The 22,364-nt window shown below is 42.4% G+C and overlaps 1 protein-coding gene across 1 annotated transcript in view; it reads right to left on the reverse strand.

Annotated features, from left to right (window-relative positions):
* Positions 1-22,364, reverse strand: part of DSCAM (Down syndrome cell adhesion molecule) — an 849,899-nt gene that overhangs the window by 252,112 nt on the left and 575,423 nt on the right. Inside the window, exon 11 of the mRNA XM_011954055.1 lies at positions 6,443-6,616. Coding sequence (XP_011809445.1) covers positions 6,443-6,616 — 174 coding nt within the window. The remainder of the gene's footprint in view (positions 1-6,442; positions 6,617-22,364) is intronic.

Raw genomic sequence — 22,364 nt, forward strand, 5'->3', positions numbered from 1 at the left:
GTGTCTCGTGGCCTGTGGCAGCGTAACTCCAATCTCTGTCTTCGCCCAACTATGTTTTCCATTTGTGTCTACATCCACATTGTCCCCTTTTTATAAGGACACAGGTCACATGGGATTAGGGATCCAGCCTACTTCAGTAGAACCTCATCTTCACTAATTATATCTGCTAGGTGCAAGGACACTATTTCCAAATACGGTCACATAAGGTACTGGAGGTTAGGAATTCAACATATAAATCTAGTGGGTGGACGGGAAATAATTCAACTTTCAGCACAGAGGAAAGAGGGAAATTGAAACTGGAGCAGGGAACAAATTGCATCTGCTAAATGAACCCTCCTGTTTTACAAATTCCTTTTTCACTCCAGGCAATATTTAGCCAGTGCAATTTCAGGCAGACTTGGGAAGTGAAATGCTTATGTCTGGGTGGAGCTCAGGAGTCCCTACCAAGGGCGTGGCAGCTGCTGAGGGGTTTCCTTCACTAAGCGATGTCCCCTCAACCACACTTACTTTCCCTGGATTTCTCCCATTCTCTGCTTCTGCCTCCAGAAATTTATTCTCAAACAGTTCTGGGGGCCAGAAGTGCAAAATCAAAGTGCTGGCACAGCTGCAGTCCCTCTGAAGCTTCTGCGGGAGACCCTTCCTTGGAAAAATTCCCAGCAAAGTTGCAGATGTATCTGGCAACTGGAATTGAGAGGGAAGCAGGAGGGATCTGAGTGTTGCATATGCACGGGATAAATTGTTGGAGGGCTCCTGGAGGGGCTGGTGACTGTGAATTTAGGAAAATGCATAAGCTGGGTGTTCGTAAATCTGGGATGCCTCATATTCTATTTCAGGCACTAATTTGTCGTGTTTGGGAAGGCCTTAAACTATAATTCAGAAATGATGATTGATACGGTTTGGATCTGTGTTCCTACCCAAATCTCCTGTTCAATTGTAATTCCAGTGTTGGAGGAGGGGTCTGCTGGGAGGTGGTTGGCTCAGCAGCCTGAGTGATGATAAGGAGCCTGGGAAACATGTAGGGTTGATTCAAGGAGGCCGAAGCTTCACCATGGGATGCAGCTTGGGGCTGGGCTGCTTCCTCCTCCAGAGCAATGCTACAGGGACTGGAGATTTCCATTTAGCTAACTAGGGATTAGGGTAAAGATCTGTGCATCCTGGTGGCAGCAGGTGAGAGCAGAAAGCAAAAGACGTTGACTGGATTATCCAGGCCTAGATACGGATTCTTTGGACAGGAAAGGAGATGAGTTATTATAAGTCAGGCTCCATATATCTGCCCTGGCAATGGCAGGCTTGAGAGTGGCCTGAGGTCAAATCACAACATGGAGATCTGTCCAGAAATAGCAGAAATAGCCAAGACCCTGTGGACGGTCAGGTCACAGCTGAGTGAGTTGGTGCTTGCACATGTATGTGTACACACACATGCACTTGCATTCTGACGGTACAGAAATCTGATGGGCATAGCGACCCACAGACCTTCCCGGATTCAGCATGGAGGAGGAAGACCACATTACCTAGGCTGGACTGGACCCCACGGGCTAACTGTGGGAGCTGGGGGGTTCATTAGATTCCAAGAGTAACTGACTCTCCAGGGAAGCGCCTGCTCCTGTTTGATAAGCGGTGCTCTTTTGTCCTGGATGCGGAGATCAGAAAGGACCGATGCAGAGCAGCCCACAAAAGCAGAGCTGCTTGTTCACTGTGGGCCACAGGTTCATGCTGAAATCAGTGTTCCCGGAAACACGAGGCTTCAGATCAGCCAGTGGCAGAAAGCTGGGAGCAGGGAGGATGTAATTTGGGCATCTGAGACAAACCTTAGTGATGGCTACCAATTTAAGAGATTCAGTGGTTTTTGGAGCTGTGAAAGGAAATTAAATTTTGGGACCCTAAACTCGTTTAGCCAAAGAGAAAAGTCAAGCTGGGAACTGGGTCACACAAACCTGCCTCCACCTTTTGGTTCCTAAACAAGATGGCTACAAGATGAAAAGTTACACGCTTCCCTCATATTTTGCCCACAAGGAAATTCCTGGTGAGCTGTTAAAACTTCACCATGGCAATGCAACTTGATAGTTTCTTTACAGACGCAGTAGCCCCGCCCACCAGACACAAATGCGTAACTGAATGTTCCCCTTCCCATTTTGTCTGTGTTATGTAAAATGCACATTCCCCAGTTTTCCTCTACCCCTTTTGTTTATGTGAAAACTGTGTGCTTCTCAGTATCTCGTCCTTTCCCCTTTAAATTTGGAGCCCTCAAAATCACCTTTGGAGAAAGGAATAGACCTGTCTCCCGGGCACATCCTTAACTTTGGCAAATAAATATCCTAAAATGATTGAGACTTGTCTCGTCATTTTTCTCGATTGGCAGAGCTATTATTATTATTATTATTATTTTTTAACATAAAGGCATTCCCTGGGCCTCAAACAGTTCTTGGTTGGGGGAAGGGGCACATATGTGGCATAGTTTCTGCAGCCCCTGATTGGCCTGGAGCATAGGGCAGGATGTCATCACCAGAGGCCAAATTTGACTGCAAGCAGAGCCTACTCCCTCTGCCTTTTCTGCCAAGGCTCCTAATCGTTATCTCACACGATAATTATTTTGGGTAAAACATAAACCAGAATTGTGATGACAGTGTAGACTCACAGGCAGGAACCCCGACAGAGCTGGACAGATTTGCGTGCAGTAACCTTCCATCCCATTGACGGCTTTCCATGACAATTCCATAAACGCTTGCCGGCTTTCTTCTTTGCCTGTGGCTTCCTTATGCTTGATTCAATAACAACAACAAAAAGATGTGTGCACATGCGCGTGCGTGTGTGTGTGTGGTGGGTGTTTACTGTTAAAATGCTTTATTTTTGGAGTGCTGTTTCTTGAAAGCAGTAAGAAAATTTCCCATAAAGGAGACTCATCCGTGCAGGGTTCACAGGATCCCACAGTGAACCCCCAGCAGCAGGTCCCATCAGGAGAGTTTGGGTCTTTAACTTGTGTTTACAGCCAGCACCAGGCCATCCTGGGAGTCCAGACTTCCCGCAGGAGCAGCTGTCTTAATTTCCTGACGTCATCCAATCAGACAGCAAGGTCTCCCCTACTGAATTTAGAAATATTTGCAGCCCATTTTTAAAATGACTTATAGAAAAGGGAGAGTACTTAATGTGTTTATTTAGACCAGTAAACTCTCCCTTATATCTAATCTTTTTTTTTTTTCAGTTTGAGATCCTCGAACACTTTACTGATTGTTCGTAAACAACCAGGGTTAGGAAAAAGACATTGGTCATTAGAGTTTCTAAAGACACCACTCCAGGGCTGAGCTTTGGACGAGTATTACACAAGGATGAATATACCTCCCCATGGGCCATGGAGGTCCTCTTTCTTCTTCCTTTTTCCTAGCCTGTGGCCTTTTAAACTTTTTTCAGAATAACTTTCTGGAAATGCTCCTATGCAGGGCACCATCAATTTATTTTCTCTTTCTTTCTAACCAAAGAATCACTTACTCTAAGTATGTATTGGAATACTTATTTAGAACATCTTATATCATACAATGTGTTTTCACATGTGTTATTCTGTTTAATTTTCATAACTCTATGAAGATGGCATAGTTCTTCCTATTTACTAGGCCCAAAGAGGTAAACTAAAACAAACAGCCACAGAGAGGTGCATTTAATTTATTTAAATCCACCTCTCCGTGATTAGCTTGTATTAGGTTAAGAATGTAAAATGTGGCCAACTCCATCATCTCTCTTTGAACTGTGTTCACTTTGAATGTTCTCCTCTCCCATCTCCTCCATGTACCGCAAAACATTCGAACAGAGAGTTACTCTTGCCTGGCATCTTTCAGTTTTTTGTATCTGCTTTCTCTGCCTCCTCTCCCTGGAACACCTTCTCTAGCCTCAACAGTCCTGCCTTTTGAAGCCCCTTGTGTCTTTAAGACTGAACTCAGATGCTGCAGCTTTTCATTCCGTAGTTTCTTAGTCAACGGAGGCTGCTGTAACAAAGTGCCACACGTTGGTGGCTTCCCAACAACGGAAATGTATTCCTCACAGTTCTAAGGCCGGAAGTCTGAGATGGGGCTGCCAGCAGGGGCAGGTTCTAGCATCCTCCTCTAGGTCGCCACCTTCCTGTGTATCCTTGCATGGTAGAAACAGAGAACAGGAGAGCTCTCTGGGGTCCCTTCGATAAGGACACTAATTCCATCCCTGAGGGCTCCCCCTTTGTGACCCAATCACTTCTCAAAGGCCTCAGCTTCTAATATCATCACATTGGGGGTAACATATGGACATGAAACGGACACAGACATTCAGTTCATTGCACATGGTCACTGATTCTACAAACAGAAGCAAATCACACCCTCTTCCGTGCACCCTGGTGTTCTCGGCTCTGTTCTACCAACTGTGTATTCTGCCAGACAGGAATTGGACATATACCCACCCAATTATCCCCAGAGAGCAAAAGCTCCCCGAGGGCAGGGAGCAGTTCATCTCCTTAGTCCTCCCTGATGCTGTACAACTACCACTGAGTACAGAGATCTGGAGAGAGGACATGTGGGGGCATCTTCTATTCTTGAAGCCTATTTTCCACGAAGCTTTCTTTAATTCCCCCAAGCCGACATTTCCTTAATTCCCCCATCCTCCTCTGAATGTCACAGACATGATCCATGTGACTCTTCAGCCTGCATTATAATCAGTGGCTTCTATCTTCTTGCTGGTTACCTCCCCTTCCAAAACACAAGGCCTGTCACTCATGAGGGTAAGGTCCATGGTTGATTGTACTTGTATCCTTCATAGGGTTTTATATATATTAGGTCCTAGATATGTGTTTATGGATTACAAAATTATCCTATACATTTAAAATCTATTAAAATAACTGCAAAATACACCCCCTTCATTGGGGAAAGATGGACCAACTCTGGTCAACACTGCTCCTCCGATTTTAGGTTTCCATATTATTTCATCAATTTATAACTTTTAAAAATTACCATTTCAGCTCTGGATTTAAATGATACCACAATTTGCTATCAAATTCTTGCATATCAATTCCTCTAGAGCATATGATTTAAAAGTCAAAAACTAGGTATTGAGTACGTGCAGAATATATTCCAAAACAACCCCATTTCATAATTATAATCCACTTCACAACATAACCGTTTAATAAATAAACACTCGGATGTTTTTATTGTTCTGTCGGAAACAGTGGACTAACTAAAATCAATTCAGTGAGTGAGGATGGATACTTGTCTGTTTAACTAGCCTTTCACTATCATACACACACAAATACACACACCTCTGAATGTCACTTTTAAATCCCATCCTTCTAATAAACCATATGGTAGAGACTCTTCCAAACTATCCATAGCAGAAATAAAGTTTAAAAAAAGAGGAAATCCAAGGGCCAGGCATGGTGGCTCATGCCTGTAATCCCAGTGCTCTGGGAGGCCAAGAGGGGAGGATCACTTGAGGCAAGGAATTTGAGACCAACCTGGGCAACAAAGTGAGACCCTCATCTTTACAAAAAATGTTAAAAAAAAAAAAAAAGTTGGACTCAGTGGCATACACTGGTAGTCTTAGCTACTAAGAAAGCTGAGGTAGGAGAATCCCTTGAGTTCAGGAGTTCGAGGCTGCAGCGAGCTTTGATGGCACCACTGCACTCCAGCCTGGGCAAAAGAGTGAACCTCTGCCTCAAAAAAAAAAAAAAAAAACAGTGAGAGGGGAGTCTGAATAAAGCCTTGTAATCAAGAAGAAATCACAGTTCATTCAATGGAAAATTACATACATGGGCATAAGCCATTCACTGTAAACTAGATGCACCATCATTTGTTAATAAGCATGACTCAGTATAACTGGTTCACTTTATATCCTTTACTTGGTTGCCAATGACCAATGTATGAAAATAATTTCATTATAAAGCACCTTTTGGATATATTGGGCCAGCAGCGCCAGCATTAAGCCTAGTCCTAGACATTTCTGCTGTGTAGTTGTTTACTAGTCACTTGATTTTAAAATGGTCATTAAAAGGAAATCCATGGACAAGCCAGCTTGCAAATAACAAAATGCATGACAAAAGGCTTTGTAAAGAGCACATCTGAGACCATGTACTGGGTTTTTCCACAGAAAAATCAACAGGGTAGCAATGTGGGTGTTAAAGGCAAAGACCTACTCATCTGCTGGGTTGCCCAGAGCCCATACCAATGGCTGTGAGAACCAAAGGGAAAGAAGAATGTGGCTCATGCTCCACACACGAGGGGCCCTGGGCACGCTGTCAACAATTGGCTGGACGTCTACCATCTTCTTCAATCATGTTTCCAGAACAACAAAACTTGAAACCCAGATATATCACACCAATGGGTCTCCTTTTGTGTTGATTTTAAACAGGTATGCATGGAGACAATTGAAAATGGCAGCCCCCAGAGACCTATGCATTTAAACCAGGTAAAACGAAGCATTTCTTCTCTCTTACTTTTAACCGTGAGGTACATGGACTTGCTGACGTCTGCGCCCACATCGTTGCTGACCTTGCAGAGGTAGTAGCCACTGTCTTCCTCCACGACATGCTTGATCAGCAACGACCCATTGCTGAGAACTTGGATTCGGCCATTTAGGGCAATTGGCTGGAACTGGGGAACCCCAGCACCTGAGACAGAAAAAGAAAGAGGAGCAGTGATGCAAACGAGAGTATGTGTGGGAACACAATGAGTTCAAGTACGCCCAGACTCATAAAGAGAAGCACCAGACACTTCACACAGATCCCATAAGGCAGTCACAGGATACAGCAGGTTTTTCTTTCCTTCCTCCAATATTAAAATTCTTGTTTAGAGAGAAAAGCATTTATTTGAAATGACAGTATTTCAGACTCTGAGATAAAAAACTAACAGAACTTACAGAGAGTTTCTACATAAAAAGCCAAATTTGATGAGTGTTAAGTAACTGATAAATTATTCAAAGAAATCACAGTAGAACCACCACAGAAGCAGACAACTCTCACGGTGCTAAATAAATTCCTTGTGTTCCCAGGGACTTAATATGAATGTAAACAAGGAGTGCTCCAGGGACATGGCATTTGAAGTCTTTGCTCACTGCACATGTCTGAGGCTACAAAGAGAATAGGAATATTGCGGGTTTTTCTTTAAGGGTGGTTATATTCTGGTCTAGAAACACAATACACTGTTAATATCATTTAATGTTATTTAAATAAATACATCAGATTAGTGCAGTAAGACAGCACAGAATTAAAACGCCGCTCTCCTCAGAGGGTTTCCATGCAAGGAGGAAATGGCACAGGTATGATATGCTGTTATAATGACTGTGATACGATTCATATGAAGGATTCATATACAACTATGTAAAAAAAAGGATTTTAGCAATAATGAAACAGACTATGAAGGTCCTAGAAGAGTTCTGGGAAGATGGTGATTTGGACGAACCTGCCATGCTGCCTGCTTCTGGCCTGGAGGAGTTGGGTGGGATGGAAGAATGGGATTCAGGCCCTGAAAGATTCTCCCAGGGCATTTTTCTTCTCTGGCCTGAGTGTCTGGGGACTTGAGGGGAAAGCTCTGGGGTGAGGATCTTCCTGGAGGAAGCTCAACATTTGGGCCAAGGACGTGTTCTAGAGAGAAGCTGCTAACTCCCTGGCCCAAGAACCTACACAGGAGCTGAACAGGTCAGCCATCTCCACAGGCCTTAAACAGGAAACTTCAGAATTTGCATCTGAGGACAGGAGAAGGGAAGATACTTTCTCCTGCCGTCTCCACACCCTAATGACAGCTTGTATATTAGTCTCACTTGAGCTTACAATGGCAGAAACTGTGGCTGTGCCTTCCTTTCCCATGTTTCTGGTTTAGATTTCTCAGCAACTGGTCTCTAGCCCCGCTGAAGAGACGAGAGAAACTGATAATGTTCCTAAACGGGCCTTTCACACTGAATAAGGAGATCAAGTAGAATTCCTGCAACAGGTGGTTCCCATCAAAATGGAACTGCTAGAGGGGACATATGACAACCTGACTTTTTTTTTTTTTTTTTTTTTTGAGATGGAGTCTTGCTCTCTCACCCAGGTTGGAGTGCAGTGGCACAATCTTAGCTCACTGCAACCTCCACCTCCTGGGTTCAAGGGACTCTCCTGCTAATCCCAGCTACTCGAGAGGCTGGGGCAGAGAACTGCTTGAGCTTGAACCTGGGAGGCAGAGGATGCAGTGAGCCGAGATCGTGCCACTGCACTCCAGCCTGGGCGACAGAGCGAGGCATGAATGTAGATTGATAAGAATATCAATTTTACTGACAGATAACATTATTTTCTACATAATCAAAAAGTGTAAACAAAAAAGTTGCTATAACTATGAGTTTAGCAAAGTCATGGGACACAACATCGATATACAAAAATTAATGTCAATTTCATTTATGTATAATAGTAACAACCAATTGGGAATAAAAATTAAAAAGAAAACATATTGGCAAAAACCATGAAATATTTAGAATAAATTTAACGAAATATGTGCAAGACCAGCCCACTGAAAATCGTAAAAGTCGTTGAGAACTAAATAAGACCTAAATAATTAGAGAGTTATACCATGTTCATGAATAAAAATGCTAAACATTTTCAGAAAGAGGTTGGTAATCTTTTTCTGTGAAGCCAGTGAGTAAATATTTTAAACTCAGCAGGTCATACAGTCTCTATCACAAGTACTCATCTCTGCCACTGAATCATGAAAGTAGCCACAGAAAACACAGAAACAAAACAGCATGATTGTGCTTCGTAACAACTTATTGGCAGGCCATGATAGCTCACACCTGTAATCCCAGCACTCTGGGAGACCAGAGTGGGGGCATGGCTTGAGACCAGGAGTTTCAGACCAGCCAGGGTCATGGGGTGAGACCTCATTTCTATAAAAAATTTTAAAAATTAGCTGGACATGTCAGGTCATGCCTGTAGTCTCAGCTACTCCCAATGCACTGAGAGGCTGAGGTGGGTTTGAGGTTACAGTGAGCTCCACTGTACTCTAGCCTGGGTGACAGTGAGACTTTGTCTCTAAAACAAGTGGAGGAGGAGGAAAGGGAGGAGAAGGAGGAAGGGGAGGAGGAAGAGAAGGAGGAAGGGGAGGAGGAAGAGAAGGAGGAAGGGGAGGAGGAAGAGAAGGAGGAAGGGGAGGAGGAAGAGAAGGAAGAAGGGGAGGAGGAAGAGAAGGAGGAGTCTCTTCAAAAACACTGAATCTGAGAAGAACTGATTTTTGTCCTAGCAGATAGTGATAAATGTTGGTGATCATTATGAGGAAATAAGATAGTCTAAAATACTTATTTACAAAAGCAAAAACAGGCTGTGCGCCGAATTTGAATTGTGGCCCAGTTTTCTGATATCTGATTTAAAGGTCATCGAGAGAAATGTAAATATAGGATAACTGTACATTTAGAAGGTGGAGCATCTACTAACTCACATGTTTGCATTAGTTCTTTATTACATACATAAAATACGAATTTTCATAAAATGGTTATAAGTAGAAAATGTTTTTAAAATTCTTCTTTTCATAAGGAATTCAAAGTCAGGGACAAAAACATTTTTAAAACATAACAGTATTTTATTATCTCTTCAATATGTTGCTTTCCTCACTCGAGCTAATGAGTATTTTATAAAGTGAGACTAAAAGGACAACCGTTTTTATCCCTAAATCTGCTCCCTCCTTGGAAATAAATTACCAAATGTACAAAATTCAGAATTATACCAGCAACTTGTATAATATAGATAATTTAAAACTTAATTCATGTGAGACATTTACACGGCAAATAAACATATGAAAAAAAGCTCTTCATCACTGGTCATTAGAGAAATGCAAATCAAAACTAGAATGAGATACCATCTCATGCCGGTTATAATGGTGATCATTAAAATGTGAGGAAACAATAGATGCTGGAAAGGATGTGGAGAAACAGGAATGCTTTCACACTGTTAGTGGGAGTGTAAATTAGTTCGACCATTGTGGAAGACAATGGGGCGATTCCTCAAGGACCTAGAACCAGGAATACCATTTGACCCAGCAATCCCATTACTGGGATTGCTTTATAGTAAAAAGATAAATCTTTTTACTATAAAGACACATGCACATGTATGTTTATTGCTGCACTATTTACTATAGCAAAGACTTGGAACCAACCCAAATGCCCATCAATGACAGACTGGATAAGGAAAATGTGGCACATATATACCATGGAATACTACACAGCCATAAAATAGAATGAGTTCATGTCCTTTGCAGGGATATGGATGAAGCTGGAAACCATCGTTCTTAGCAAACCAACACAGGAACAGAAAACCAAACACTGCATGTTCTCACTCATAAGTGAGAGTTGAACAATGAGAACACAGGGACACAGGGAAGGGAACATCACATACTGGGGTCTGTGAGGGAGTGGGGCAAAGGGAGGGAGAGCATTAGGACAAATACCTAATGCATCCAGGGCTTAAAACCTACATGACAGGTTGATGGGTGCAGCAAACCACCGTGGCACATGTATACCTTTGCAACAAACCTGCACGTTCTGCACATGTATCCCAGAACTTAAAGTATATAAAAAAAACAAAAACAAAAACTTAATTCATACGAAAGTTCACGGAAGATTTTGGTGCCTTTTTTTTTTTTTTTTGAGACAGGGTCTTGCTCTATTGCCCAGGTTGGAGGGCAGTGACAGCATCATAGCTCACTGTGGCCTCAAACTCCTGGGTTCAAGCAATCCTCCCACCTCAGCCTCCCAAGTAGCTGGGACTACAATACAAGCAGACATCACCACACCCTGCTAAGCTTTTAAAATTTTTTTGTAAAGATGGGGTCTTGCTATGTTGCTCAGACTGTCTGAAACTCTTGGCCACAATTGATCCTTCCACTTTAGCCTCCCAAAGTGTTGGGATAACAGGCATGAGCCATTGTGCTTGGCCTCAAATGCTTGAGAAAAAATAAATACATCAGTATATGACTGGTTGATTTTGAAAAACAATTAATGAAAGCTATTTACCAGTTTACTTATTGGGATTTAAAGCATGAGAATTTTGGGTTAGGGAATCTGAATTTTTTTTGTCAAAAATTCAAACAGTAAAAAAGTAAATGCCTTCGGAGGGATTATGGACTTTCTAATATTTTCTCAACATAAAATAATGTATCCTTTGTTTTTATGCAAATTGATTTTATTAATTACTGAGCATTTGTACTGTGACAGATACTGGGTGAGGATCTATGGCTAAAAAGATCAATGGAAAGATGTTTTTCTCCTTCCTTTCTCCCTCCCCTTCAGTCCTAACTCTGGGGAATTCCAGCTGCCATGTTGTGAGCTGCTCCGTGGAGAGGCTCCCATGGGAAGGAACTGGGAGTGGTGGAGAAACTAAAGCGTATCAACCATCACAGGAGTGAGCTTGGGACAAGATCCTCCCACAGCTAAGCTCTGAAATGACTGCATCCCAGCCAATCCCTTGGTTTCAGTGTTGGGGAGACCATGAACCAGAGGTCTCAGCGAAGCCACACATGCATTCCAGACCTACAGAAATGGGAAGCTATTAAATGTATATCATCTTAAGCCACTACATTGGGATAATTTGTTACACAGCCATAGATTCCTAACATATGTGTAAAATTAAAGTTACATAACATTTCAGCTTCTTAACTTGTAAAATGGAAATAATAATAGAACCTTCATCATAGGATGGTAGAAGGATGAAAGTTCCTGAACTATGTATTGGTAAGGCTCATAGTAAGCAAACAACTTTGTGCTTTTTAACGTTCCGTTTTTAATTATTTACTAATTTTAAGATTATATGGCTTTCTGTCTTTCCCATTCTGCAAGAATAAGGACCATGTTGCAGTGAATGTCTCCACTCATCAATCAGTCCATCAGTAGAGAGAAATATATAGTGGTAGGCAATCTGTATGCCTAACTCAGGGAGAAGAATTTTGGACCAAAGGTGATGCATCTTCGAATCTTAAAATATATTGCCGTATTTACAATAAACTGCCTTAAAACCGTACTGTTATCTCATTCAATGCTAGCTGAGGGTTAATTTTTTCCTCAAACATGTATGCTATTAACCTTTTAAATCTTCATCTATTTCAATTTGCACATTTTGGCAGATTTTTGTATTTTTTTGTTTGTTTTTCTTTATAGATAATTTTGAGCATCATGAATGTATTGATCATCTATATTTGTTCTTTGGTAAACAGCCTATTTGTATCCCTTACCCATTTTTCTACTGAGCTTTTGTCTTTTTCTTCATTTTCCAAAGCACGTCAGGTTATAAGGAAGTGTTTCTACGTAATTATTTTAGAAAACTCTTTTTTTGTTCTTGTTGCTTTAATCACAATAGGATGTTGAATATTATTAGCTACCTTTTAATCATATATTGAGATAATCATATGCTTTTTTCTCCTATAAAATTACACTGCATTTTAAAATAATTTGGTTTTTATAAATTATCAAATTACTTCTTGTAGATATTGTGTTCATTAGTGTAAGGATAATAGATTTATTGGAAGTTAAAATTAAGGAAAAAGCCTTCAACTTCTATTTAAGTGCTTAAATTTGTACACACTTTGAAAATCAGTAAAGGCTATTGATGTCTTTCTCAAAGTTGACTGTAAAATTGAGAGTAGATACAGTCCAATACACACAACCTGAAAACTCAACCAAATATAGGATTGAAAAAATATAACCATAAGATAGGTAATCTAAAAATTTCATATTATATAAAACTGTATTTAAGAAATTGAAAATCAAACAAAATGCTGGTATGGTTTGAAAAATTTACATGAATATCTATGTCAACAACACATTTTTTTCCTTTTCTTAAATAATTTTCACCTGAAAAATGCTTGTAATAGTTGAAACATTTATATTAAAGAATCACAACATAAAATTAACTACAATGCTAAGTTGTCTCAATTAAATAGCAGAAAAAGGATGATCTTTTAATTCTTAGCTAGCCTGAGGTAAGCCGCTTTATTACTAAAAGGTCCTAAAGAAGGCAGAAATAAAGTTTCAAATGCATTTAAGAAAACATTAAATCTTTTCTTCATCAGAAAAATGAACCTAAGTTGAAGGGTTATTGCATCTAAAGATTTAATTGTGGTTACTAAACGGAATAATAGTGAACACACTGCCAACCAATTCATCTACTATGAGGACTACAGTTCAAGGGTTAGCGTTTGTTTAATTTGAGGGAAGTGGACTTTGCCAGGGTTTGACAGAATAACCTATCAGTCATCTACTTCGGATTCATCTTTATTCTAATGAGTAAAATTTAACCCACTGCATCAATATGTAAAATCCTGTAATCTTCTTAGCACAAGGTAAGCACTTTAGGTAATTAGCTAGAAGATACAATGCAGCAACCAGCAGTCATTAATTAAAACACTGTCAATTTTCTGTGGCTAGCAGGGGTCAAGTGGGGACAATTTCAATGCTCCGTTACATGAAACTAAAATGCTAAAGCAATATGTAAGGCACACGCTGAATTGTTACTTACATTAACAGTGGGTCACCTTTCTTATTTAATTGCAAAGGTATGCCTAGCTGTGTTCCCAGGGACGGATGCTATGGGGACAGTGGAAAAAGATTGGCTGATTGTCACCAAATGAGCCCAATTTGAAGGCAGCAGCAAATAAGAAAACTGTTTCTTTTTTTTTTTTTTAATTTTATTTCACTGTTAAGTCTTTGCTGGTCTGTAGAGAGGGCACTTGGCTAAAAGCCAAAAGGGTTGGGTTCTCATGCTCTCTAAAACTACCCGTGCCTTAAAGCAAGTGGCTTTTCTCTGCATCCTTAATTTCGTCATATATGAGTAAGGAGAATAATCTCTTCACATATGATGTAGGATTGTTGTGCACATAAAGCAAAACAAGATTGTAAGAATGTGGGTATAAACGCCTGCATAAAAGGACCACGAGAGCCTGGTCAATTAGCTCATCCAGAGAGGTCCCCTTAGGACTCTTCAGTCGCAGGACCTAAAGGAGGTCTCTTTAGGCTCTATGGTTTGCACACCAATGGTCAGGCTGTAAGCTGTTCTTTCTTCTCACCAAGGAGTCAAACACAATCCCTTTCATCCTGATGGAGAGAGTGGTGTTTTCCTCAAGAATGAATTTGTTTTTCTTCTTTCAGAAGGGGGGCTTCCTTCTCTGAGAAGAGTTGCGGGATTGCAGGAAGTCATTGGGTAAACAGATAGAGGTCGCAATGGAAAGAGAAGAGAAAAAGCAAGACTAGCAACAGCAGCTGCACCTAAATAAGGTTTAGCAGCTGAAATACAATGCTTATTCAGTGGAGGAGTGCTGAAGAGTTCTGTTACAAAGAAGAACCCAGAAGTGAACAGAGGCACAGTCCTGAGACACTACTGGCTTGTTTCCAGGCTGGAGAGATGTTTCCAATCCCTGAGAAAGAAGCTTCCACAACTGTGCAGGGAATATTTATGTCACTGAAAGTTTGTGTCAGATGGTCTGTGCTGATCTTTAGAAGTACCACTTTCCCTCTAAACTCTGCCCTAAACTGCAGGGTTTGAAAGCCTGAAGACTACTTTCCCCAGCTCCTTTGTTACTAGATTCTGGTTTACATTTTACCAGTGAGAGGCACTTAAAAACAATTTGGAAGGTGCAAGGGTGGAAAAGCCATTATTTTGCTTTAGAAGCAGCAAATTGATACATGGGTCAACTCCAAATACTAGGTTTATGGCTGCCTGTGGGATAACTTCTACAAATCACTGCTTAAGCACTAGAGGTAGCTGTTAGCAGTGATGGGAGGAGCATCTCATAGTTCCCACACTGCTCAAGTGCTTAAAGGGCCAGTCAGTTTGTCCAATGATTCAAAAGATTTTGCATGCCTCTAATTCCTATTATTAAATCCCTTCTTGATAACACACCATGCCCTGAGACACCATCCAGGTTACTTCTTTTATAAATGTGCACATAATTGTGTCCACTGTGCGATCCAGTTATCTTTCCTTAATGCCTTCATTTCTATGTTGAAGCTATCCGCTGAAAACAATGGAAATGTCATGGTCTAGATTAGTGCGTAATCAGGATTTGTTACAACTTGCTAGTCCACTAGCACTTCAATGTCTAATTCTGTAACTAATAAGGAATTATGTAACTAATATGCAAAAATCCTTTTTTATCAGCCAGATGAAACATTGGCCCTTCATTCACTTATCAGAAAACTGAGCCGTGAACTGAACAGGATTCAGCACTCGTCAAGGGGTCATGTGATATTGGAGGTGGTTGAGGTAGCTCAATTATGCAGATGCCACCAGGGCTTTGCCTTGCTCCTGGGAGGACCCCTGCAGCTGTGTCTACCATTCAAGGTCTCCAGCCACCATTTTCCTGGAACAAGAGCTCCCCGAGCATTTGTCCTCACTGTGGCTGCCTATACCCAGAAGAAGGCTTCTAGAAAGTTTCCTGGGATACAAATAAGGAAGAAAGATGGAGGAGTGCTGAAAAATAAAGGAAGAGCAAGATGGGCCTTGGGGTTGACAGTCCTGGTGGCTCCACCAAGACTTAGGGGAATTACACTTCCTTAGGTGAGGACCCTGCAGAGGTCCTGCAGCAGCTCCCAGCACCACTGAGATGCTGATTAGGGTAGCACAGAGGAAGGCAGAAGGTTTTCTGCTCTGCTGTTTCCCTACCATCAAAGGAAGAAAATAAAACAATATGTGGAACACTCACCTTCTCTGTTCAGCTTACAACCCGTTTTTAAAACTCATTATTTCTTTGTGAGGCCCTTTGTCTCTTCTTGGGGAACACACAAGCAGAGCTCCTTTTGTTGTGCATGAAGGATCCACACTGGACTTTGAACTTGGCTTTATTTTTACCATGTGTGCCATAGAAAGATATTGCCTTCTTCTCCTTTTTGGATTATTTGAATTATTTCCCCGTATTAATTGAACATATGCATCTTACCACATAATTGGAAATAGGCGGCACTAGGTGAGAGCCGGGACCTGATAGCCTGGATCAGAGGAATGCACCGGTGTAGAACAGGCAGTCACTGCTGTTCCAGGAAACCAAGGACATGGAAAAGGTCAAAACCATGGATGTGGAGGCCTGGGGTGCTCTAAACAGCACAGAGCAGGACAAATGGTGAGTCTAGGAGTGGGCATGGTGAGAGCACTGAATGGTCTGCAGATGCACAGGCATGGGTGGGACAGTGGGAGGGCAGCAGCCTCCACCAGGTCAGGCTTGTGGTCAGAAGTTTTATTCTGCTGATCCACACTAAGAGGATTAACATAGGGTCAGGATTATAGGGACTGGTCCCAAGGAGATGAACAAGACAAGGGTCAGAGACAATGCAGAGACCCAATTTCCCAGAAAAGGAATGCAAAAGAGACATTTGTCTTAGCAAAGCCTGTGGAATTGGCATTCAAGGTCAGAGTGAGTGGCAGCAAGGGCAAAAAAAGAATGAGAAGAAGCACGTTGGACACTGGACCCAGGGGCACTCAGGCACAAGGGTGGGGCAGAGTGAAATATGCAAGGGCATACAGAGCAGGGCAAAGGGACCAGAACTTGGGGAGGAGGCTTGGAGGACCTAAGAACCCAGTAGCATCCCTACTGGGCTCTATGAACATACCCCCCAATGAGCTATTTTAATATAAATCGAGGAAAAACAAAAGAGAATTTTATTTAAGAAAATTTATGTCTCTTGAAAATTTTCTCCTTTCCAGACTTATCTTTGGAATGTGTGATCTCCAGTGTGTTCCACAGTGTCATCTGCAGTGTGATCCGCAGTGTAATCCACAGTGTGATCCGTAGTGTGATCCACAGTGTGATCTGCAGGTGATCCTCAGTGTAATCCACAGTGTGATCTGCAGTGTGATCCTCAGTGTAATCCAGTGTGATCTGCAGTGTGATCCTCAGTGTAATCCACAGTGTGATCTGCAGTGTGATCCTCAGTGTAATCCAGTGTGATCTGCAGTGTAATCCTCAATGTAATCCAGTGTGATCTGCAGTGCGATCCTCAGTGTAATCCACAGTGTGATCTGCAGCATGATCTGCAGTATGACCAGCAGGTAATCTGCAGTGTGATCCACAGTGTGACCTCCAGTGTGATCCACAGGTGATCTGCAGTGTGGTCCATGGTGTGATCTGCAGTGTGATCTGCAGGTGATCCACAGTTGATCTGCAGTGTGATCCGCAGTGTGACCTGCAGTGTGATCTGCAGTGTGATCTGAAGGTATCTGCAGTGAGATCTGCAGTCTGATCTGCAGCATGATCCACAGTGTGATCCACAGGTAATCTGCAGTGTCAACCTCAGTGTGAACTGCAGTGTGACCAGCAGTGTGATCTACAGTGTGACCTGAAGGTATCTGCAGTGAGATCTACAGTCGGGTCTGCAGTATGATCTGCAGTGTCATCCACAGTGTGATCTACGGTGTGATCTGCAGTGTGATCTGAAGGTATCTGCAGTGAGATATGCAGTCTGGTCTGCAGTGTGATATGCAGTCTGATCTGCAGTGTGATCCACAGTGTGATCTGCAGTGTCATCCACAGTGTGATCCATGGTGTGATCTGCAATGTGATCCACAGTGTGATCTTCAAGTGATCTACAGGTGATCTGCAGTGTGATCTGCAGTGTCATCCTCAGTGTGATCTGCAGTGTGAGCCCTCTCTTGACTGCTGAGGAAGAGATTGCCTTGCTCATCTCACCGAAAAGGTCTGAAACTGGTGTTGACAGAAAACCTGCTCTAGAATTAACCTGCTTGAGGGACTTGGGCTTGTCCTTTCCCTCATACTTCTCATGGTCTTCTGAGACATAGGTCTTGAGGGCTACAGAAGGTCCCAGGGATGTCCCCTGGACCTTGGGAGGGAAGTTGTGGGCAGGATCAAGGTGAGCCATTCCAGGGCACCCCTCTGAAGTAGGAGGGGACTCCAGAGAGGGTCACTTGAGCTGTCTGGCCAGTACTGAGCACAGCATGTGTTTCCCCCTCCATCTTGCATGGAGACATTTAGTTAACTGTCTGGAGTGCCTAGTTTTATTGCTATGAATCTGTCAACAAAATAATCAAGTTCCTTTTGCCCCCTTTGATGAGTCTATAACCACAGGGGAAGATTTCTGCAGGTGGGATGACATCGAGCAGAAGAGGGTGCTTTTAGGGCCTTAGTGGTAAGGGATAGCCGGACCCTCTGGGGGACTGTGCTTAGTGAGTGCAGAAGTGACAGCCTCCAGCAGCTTGTCTGGGGACAGTAGGAGAAGGAGTAGCAAAAGTAAAACTGTGTGCACCAACTAGTGGTGGATTCTCTGGAGCCTCCAGGGAAATATGGAGTTGGAGAAACTATAGTGAGCAGAAAGGACACAGGAAAAGGAGCAGGGGGAGAAGCCAATCTTGAGAGAGACAGGAAGAAATAGGGTCACACCCCCATTGCAGCCCTTTGTATGAGCTACGGAGTGGGGAAACAGAAACTCCTCTAAATTAAGAACAGCATCACCCTTGCTGGGAGAAGAAAGAGTTGTGGACAGCTACATAAGGACAAGCTCAACAAAGACTGGCTGTAGACAGCCCTTGACCCCTTTCCACCCAGAAAACCAAGAAGGACCAAAGAAAACCAGATGCCGTAGCTTATAAAACATTCACTACCACTGACAAATGGAAAGAATGCAATAAAATTATTAATGCTCATAAAAGAAAAACTTGGATACATGAAAGGACTATCCATGGTATTGGCTGGGAAGACTCAATATTCTAACGACATCAACATTCTTCATGTTAAGCTTTAAATTTATGATCCTCCAAATTTTCCAGATGTTTTTTGAAACCTGACAAAGTTATCTTAATATTCATCTAGAAGGAACAAGCAAACAAAAATCCATGCAGAAAAAGCAAGGACATTTTCGAAAAATAAAAGTCACAAGGGGAGTAGTGTCAAAACAGATATTAAAATAAAAAGATATAAACTTCTAATACATGTGGTGCTGAACAGGCAGTTCAGTGTAACAGAGAAAAGGCTGAAACACAGACTCCAGTATTCACATTTTTCCCCTTAGACGATCAAGCATCACAAATGAAAAAATTTGGGCTCTTCAACAAATGATTTTTGGACAAATGGCTAACCATGTAAGTTCATGATAATGACAATAATGATATCAATAATAGCTAATACGTATTGACTAATGGCTATGTGCCAGAAGCCATAATAAATGCTTTCTATGAGTCACCTTACTAAATCATCACATTTACCCCCTTATTGTATCTGTTTCAGATGCAAGGATGCTGTGGTTCATATGGGGTAGGTAATTTACAAGCATTCACACAACCAGACAGTGTTGTGTTGTGGCTGGGGTTTGAACTTATAGCTCAGTCTCCTAACTGATGATTTCTACTCCTCCTAGATTCCTACTTTACTTATTTTCCTAAAATCAAGTCCAAATTCAATGAACCTTTGTATATGAACAATAGAATTTCATACTTGAAGATGGAGGCATAAACCAGCATTTCTTCTTCTCTTCCTGGGAACAACATGAAAGCAAATGGGAGAGCAAAGCCTAGAAAAATACAACCTCTATTTCCTATAAAATTAGAAAATAGCTAAACTTCCAACTACAGAGTGGGTAAATGGACAAGCAACAGGGTAACTGAGCAGAAGAGCATGCAGGAAGACGACGGAACCAGGCCCACCACTGTCAACTTCAGCAAGCCCCAGCAGAGTGGGTCACAGGTGAGGGCAAAGCCTCCATCAGTGAAAACAGTGTGCACAGGCCGGGTGTGGGTGGGCACTTCCCCAGGCCTGATGTGGCTTAGAATCTTAGAAGTAGGGTGAGCTGAGGAATCAGGCATTTGCCCAAAACAATCTTTTTCTGGAGACATCGATTTTCTTCAAATGTAAGTACAGTGGTTTCCCCTCATCCACGTTTTCACTTTCCATGGTTTAAGCTACCTGAGGTCAACTACAGTCTGAAAATAGGTAAGTACAGCCTCATAAGATATTTTGAGAGCGAGCGAGCGAGCACATTCACATAGCTTTTACTACAGGACATTGTAATAATAATGTTATTCTAGTACTCATGATTTTTGTGAATCTCTTACTGTGCCTGATTTATAAATTAAACTTTATCAGGGGTACGCATGTGTAGGAAAGCACATAGTATATGCAGGGTTTGGTGCTCCCCATGGTTCAGTCATCCCCTGGGGGTCTTGGGGCTACTGTATTCAAAAGGAAGCCAAGATCTAGCAAAGATAACAATAAGCAAAGTAGAAGAAAGAAACAGAACAAGACCGGGTGTCACGACTTAGATGAAGACTGTGAATAAAACAGTCACTTGTCTATTAAGCCATGGCTGAAGAAGGGTAAACTGTGAGCTGGCAGAGATGGAGAGAAAGAAGGAGAAAAAATATAAACTCACAGCAGTGAAGGCAGAACCAGAGCGGTCACAAAGAAGAACAGACCTTGCCGGGGAAAAGACATGGAGAATAGAAATGGAAAAATATAGAACAAATTAAAATGGAAATAAATGAGTTAAAAAAGCAGAGAGAAAGTGACAGCTACAGAGAATAGGTGGCAATCCTATGGAACCACAATGAGAGACCCTGAAGAAGAAAATGAAAGCAGGGAAGATAATAAATACTTAGATATACAATTCATGGGAAAAATATTTTAAAAAATAACCTGAATCTACCTATTAAATAGATGCACCACATCTATGGGAAAATTCACCCCAAATGGAAAACACCAAAATACAGGCTAAAAATTTACCAGACTTTGGGGTAGGTGCGGTGGCTCACGCACGTAATCCCAGCACTTTGGGAGGCCAAGGTGGGTGAATCACGAGGTCAGGAGTTTGAGACCAGCCTGGCCAATATGGTGAAACCCTGTCTCTACTAAAAATACAAAAATTAGCCGGGCATGGTGGTGCATGGCTGTAGTCCCTGCTGCTAGGTAGGCTGAGGCAGAAGAATCACTTGAACCCAGAGGTGGAGGTTTAACGAGCCAAGATTGTGCCACTGCACTCTAGCCTGGGTGACAGAGCGAGACTCCATCACAAACTAATAATAATAATAATAATAATGATAATAATAATAATAATTTTACCAGACTTCAAAATCAGCTCTTTGGTGCACAGAATCAAAAAGATTAAGTTCCTTCTACAGGGAGATCAGGCAGTCTGTGGTCCCTCCAAGGAGATAGTGTGAGCTACCAATATCCTACCAGATACTCTGTCCTTTGGGTGTAAAAAGGCAAGGAACAAACCATTGCAAACCAGAAAGAGGTTGGAATATTCTTCACTGTGGCCAAACAACTCATACTGAGCACAAAATCAATCTAACATAGAACTGGCAATTGCAAAAGTTGGGCATATGGCTGCAGAACAGAACATAGAGGGTCTAAGCCCTGACAATGTAGAAAATATTCAGTGAAATCTAGGATATTTAGAAAATTTATCATTGCTTATACTGGAAATTAACAGCTGTGTCTGCAAAGAGAGGAGCCCAAAACGCTGATCTTATCCCAGCCCCAGAGCTGCCCTCCTGGAGCTGTCCTGTCTGTCACAGGCACTTCCACTCTCCTGATTGCCTGGCATTCCCCTTTTCTGTCATACCTATGGTAAATCCGTCACTCAAAGACATTCAGAATCCAACTATTTGTCCCTCCTTCACTGTCATCACCCTGGTCTCGGCCACATCCCAGCCAAGGCCTTGGAACAGCTCTCCAGCTGAAATTCCTGTCCTCCACACAGTCTGCTTTCAAAACAGCATGCCAGTGTGATCCTTTTAAAGCATGAAGCAGATCACACCATCTCTCCCTGATTACCCAGCTAGCCTCCTAGCTTCTGGCTTCAGCACAGCAGCAGCTGAAGAGAGTGTATCACCATCGCAACCCTCATGCTCACCATACCCACTCCCGACTTCGGCAGAGCCAGGTCCTTGCAATGACTGATGGGGACCCAGGGCAGGAGTCTCCTCTCCCAGAACTCCCTTTCACTAACTCTGCCACAGCTGCAATGACCTCCTTGGTGTTTCTGGATCGTTCCAGGCATCACCCTCCCCGCCTCACCCCCCACCCCCAACTTGGGAACTAGCTGGCCCCAACTGCTCTCTCTCTGAGGACAGCAGCACAGGACTCATCTGTCTTTCAAGTCTTTCCTCAGACTCCCTACTCCTGGGGTATGCTGACAATGCTATTTTAAATGCAAACTACTCCCCATTGTCCTCCAGCATCACCCCCAGGCACGCTCTGACTCTTGTCTTTGGACATTCCCAGACCAAGATTCCCTGGAGGTCAGAGATTCTGTGGGCAGCCAGAGAGAGCAAAGGAGGCCCAGGCCAGGCCCCAGGCTGATGCATCATCTATTCTCTTGTATTTGCAGTCCCTCTTTGCTTCTCAGCAGGTAACAAGGAGATGGCTCTGGTCCTCAGGACAACGACTGAAACTATTTTCCCTCCA

The sequence above is a fragment of the Colobus angolensis genome, unplaced genomic scaffold (assembly GCF_000951035.1).
Source record: "Colobus angolensis palliatus isolate OR3802 unplaced genomic scaffold, Cang.pa_1.0 Scaffold38, whole genome shotgun sequence".
NCBI classification, from domain to species: domain Eukaryota; kingdom Metazoa; phylum Chordata; class Mammalia; order Primates; family Cercopithecidae; genus Colobus; species Colobus angolensis.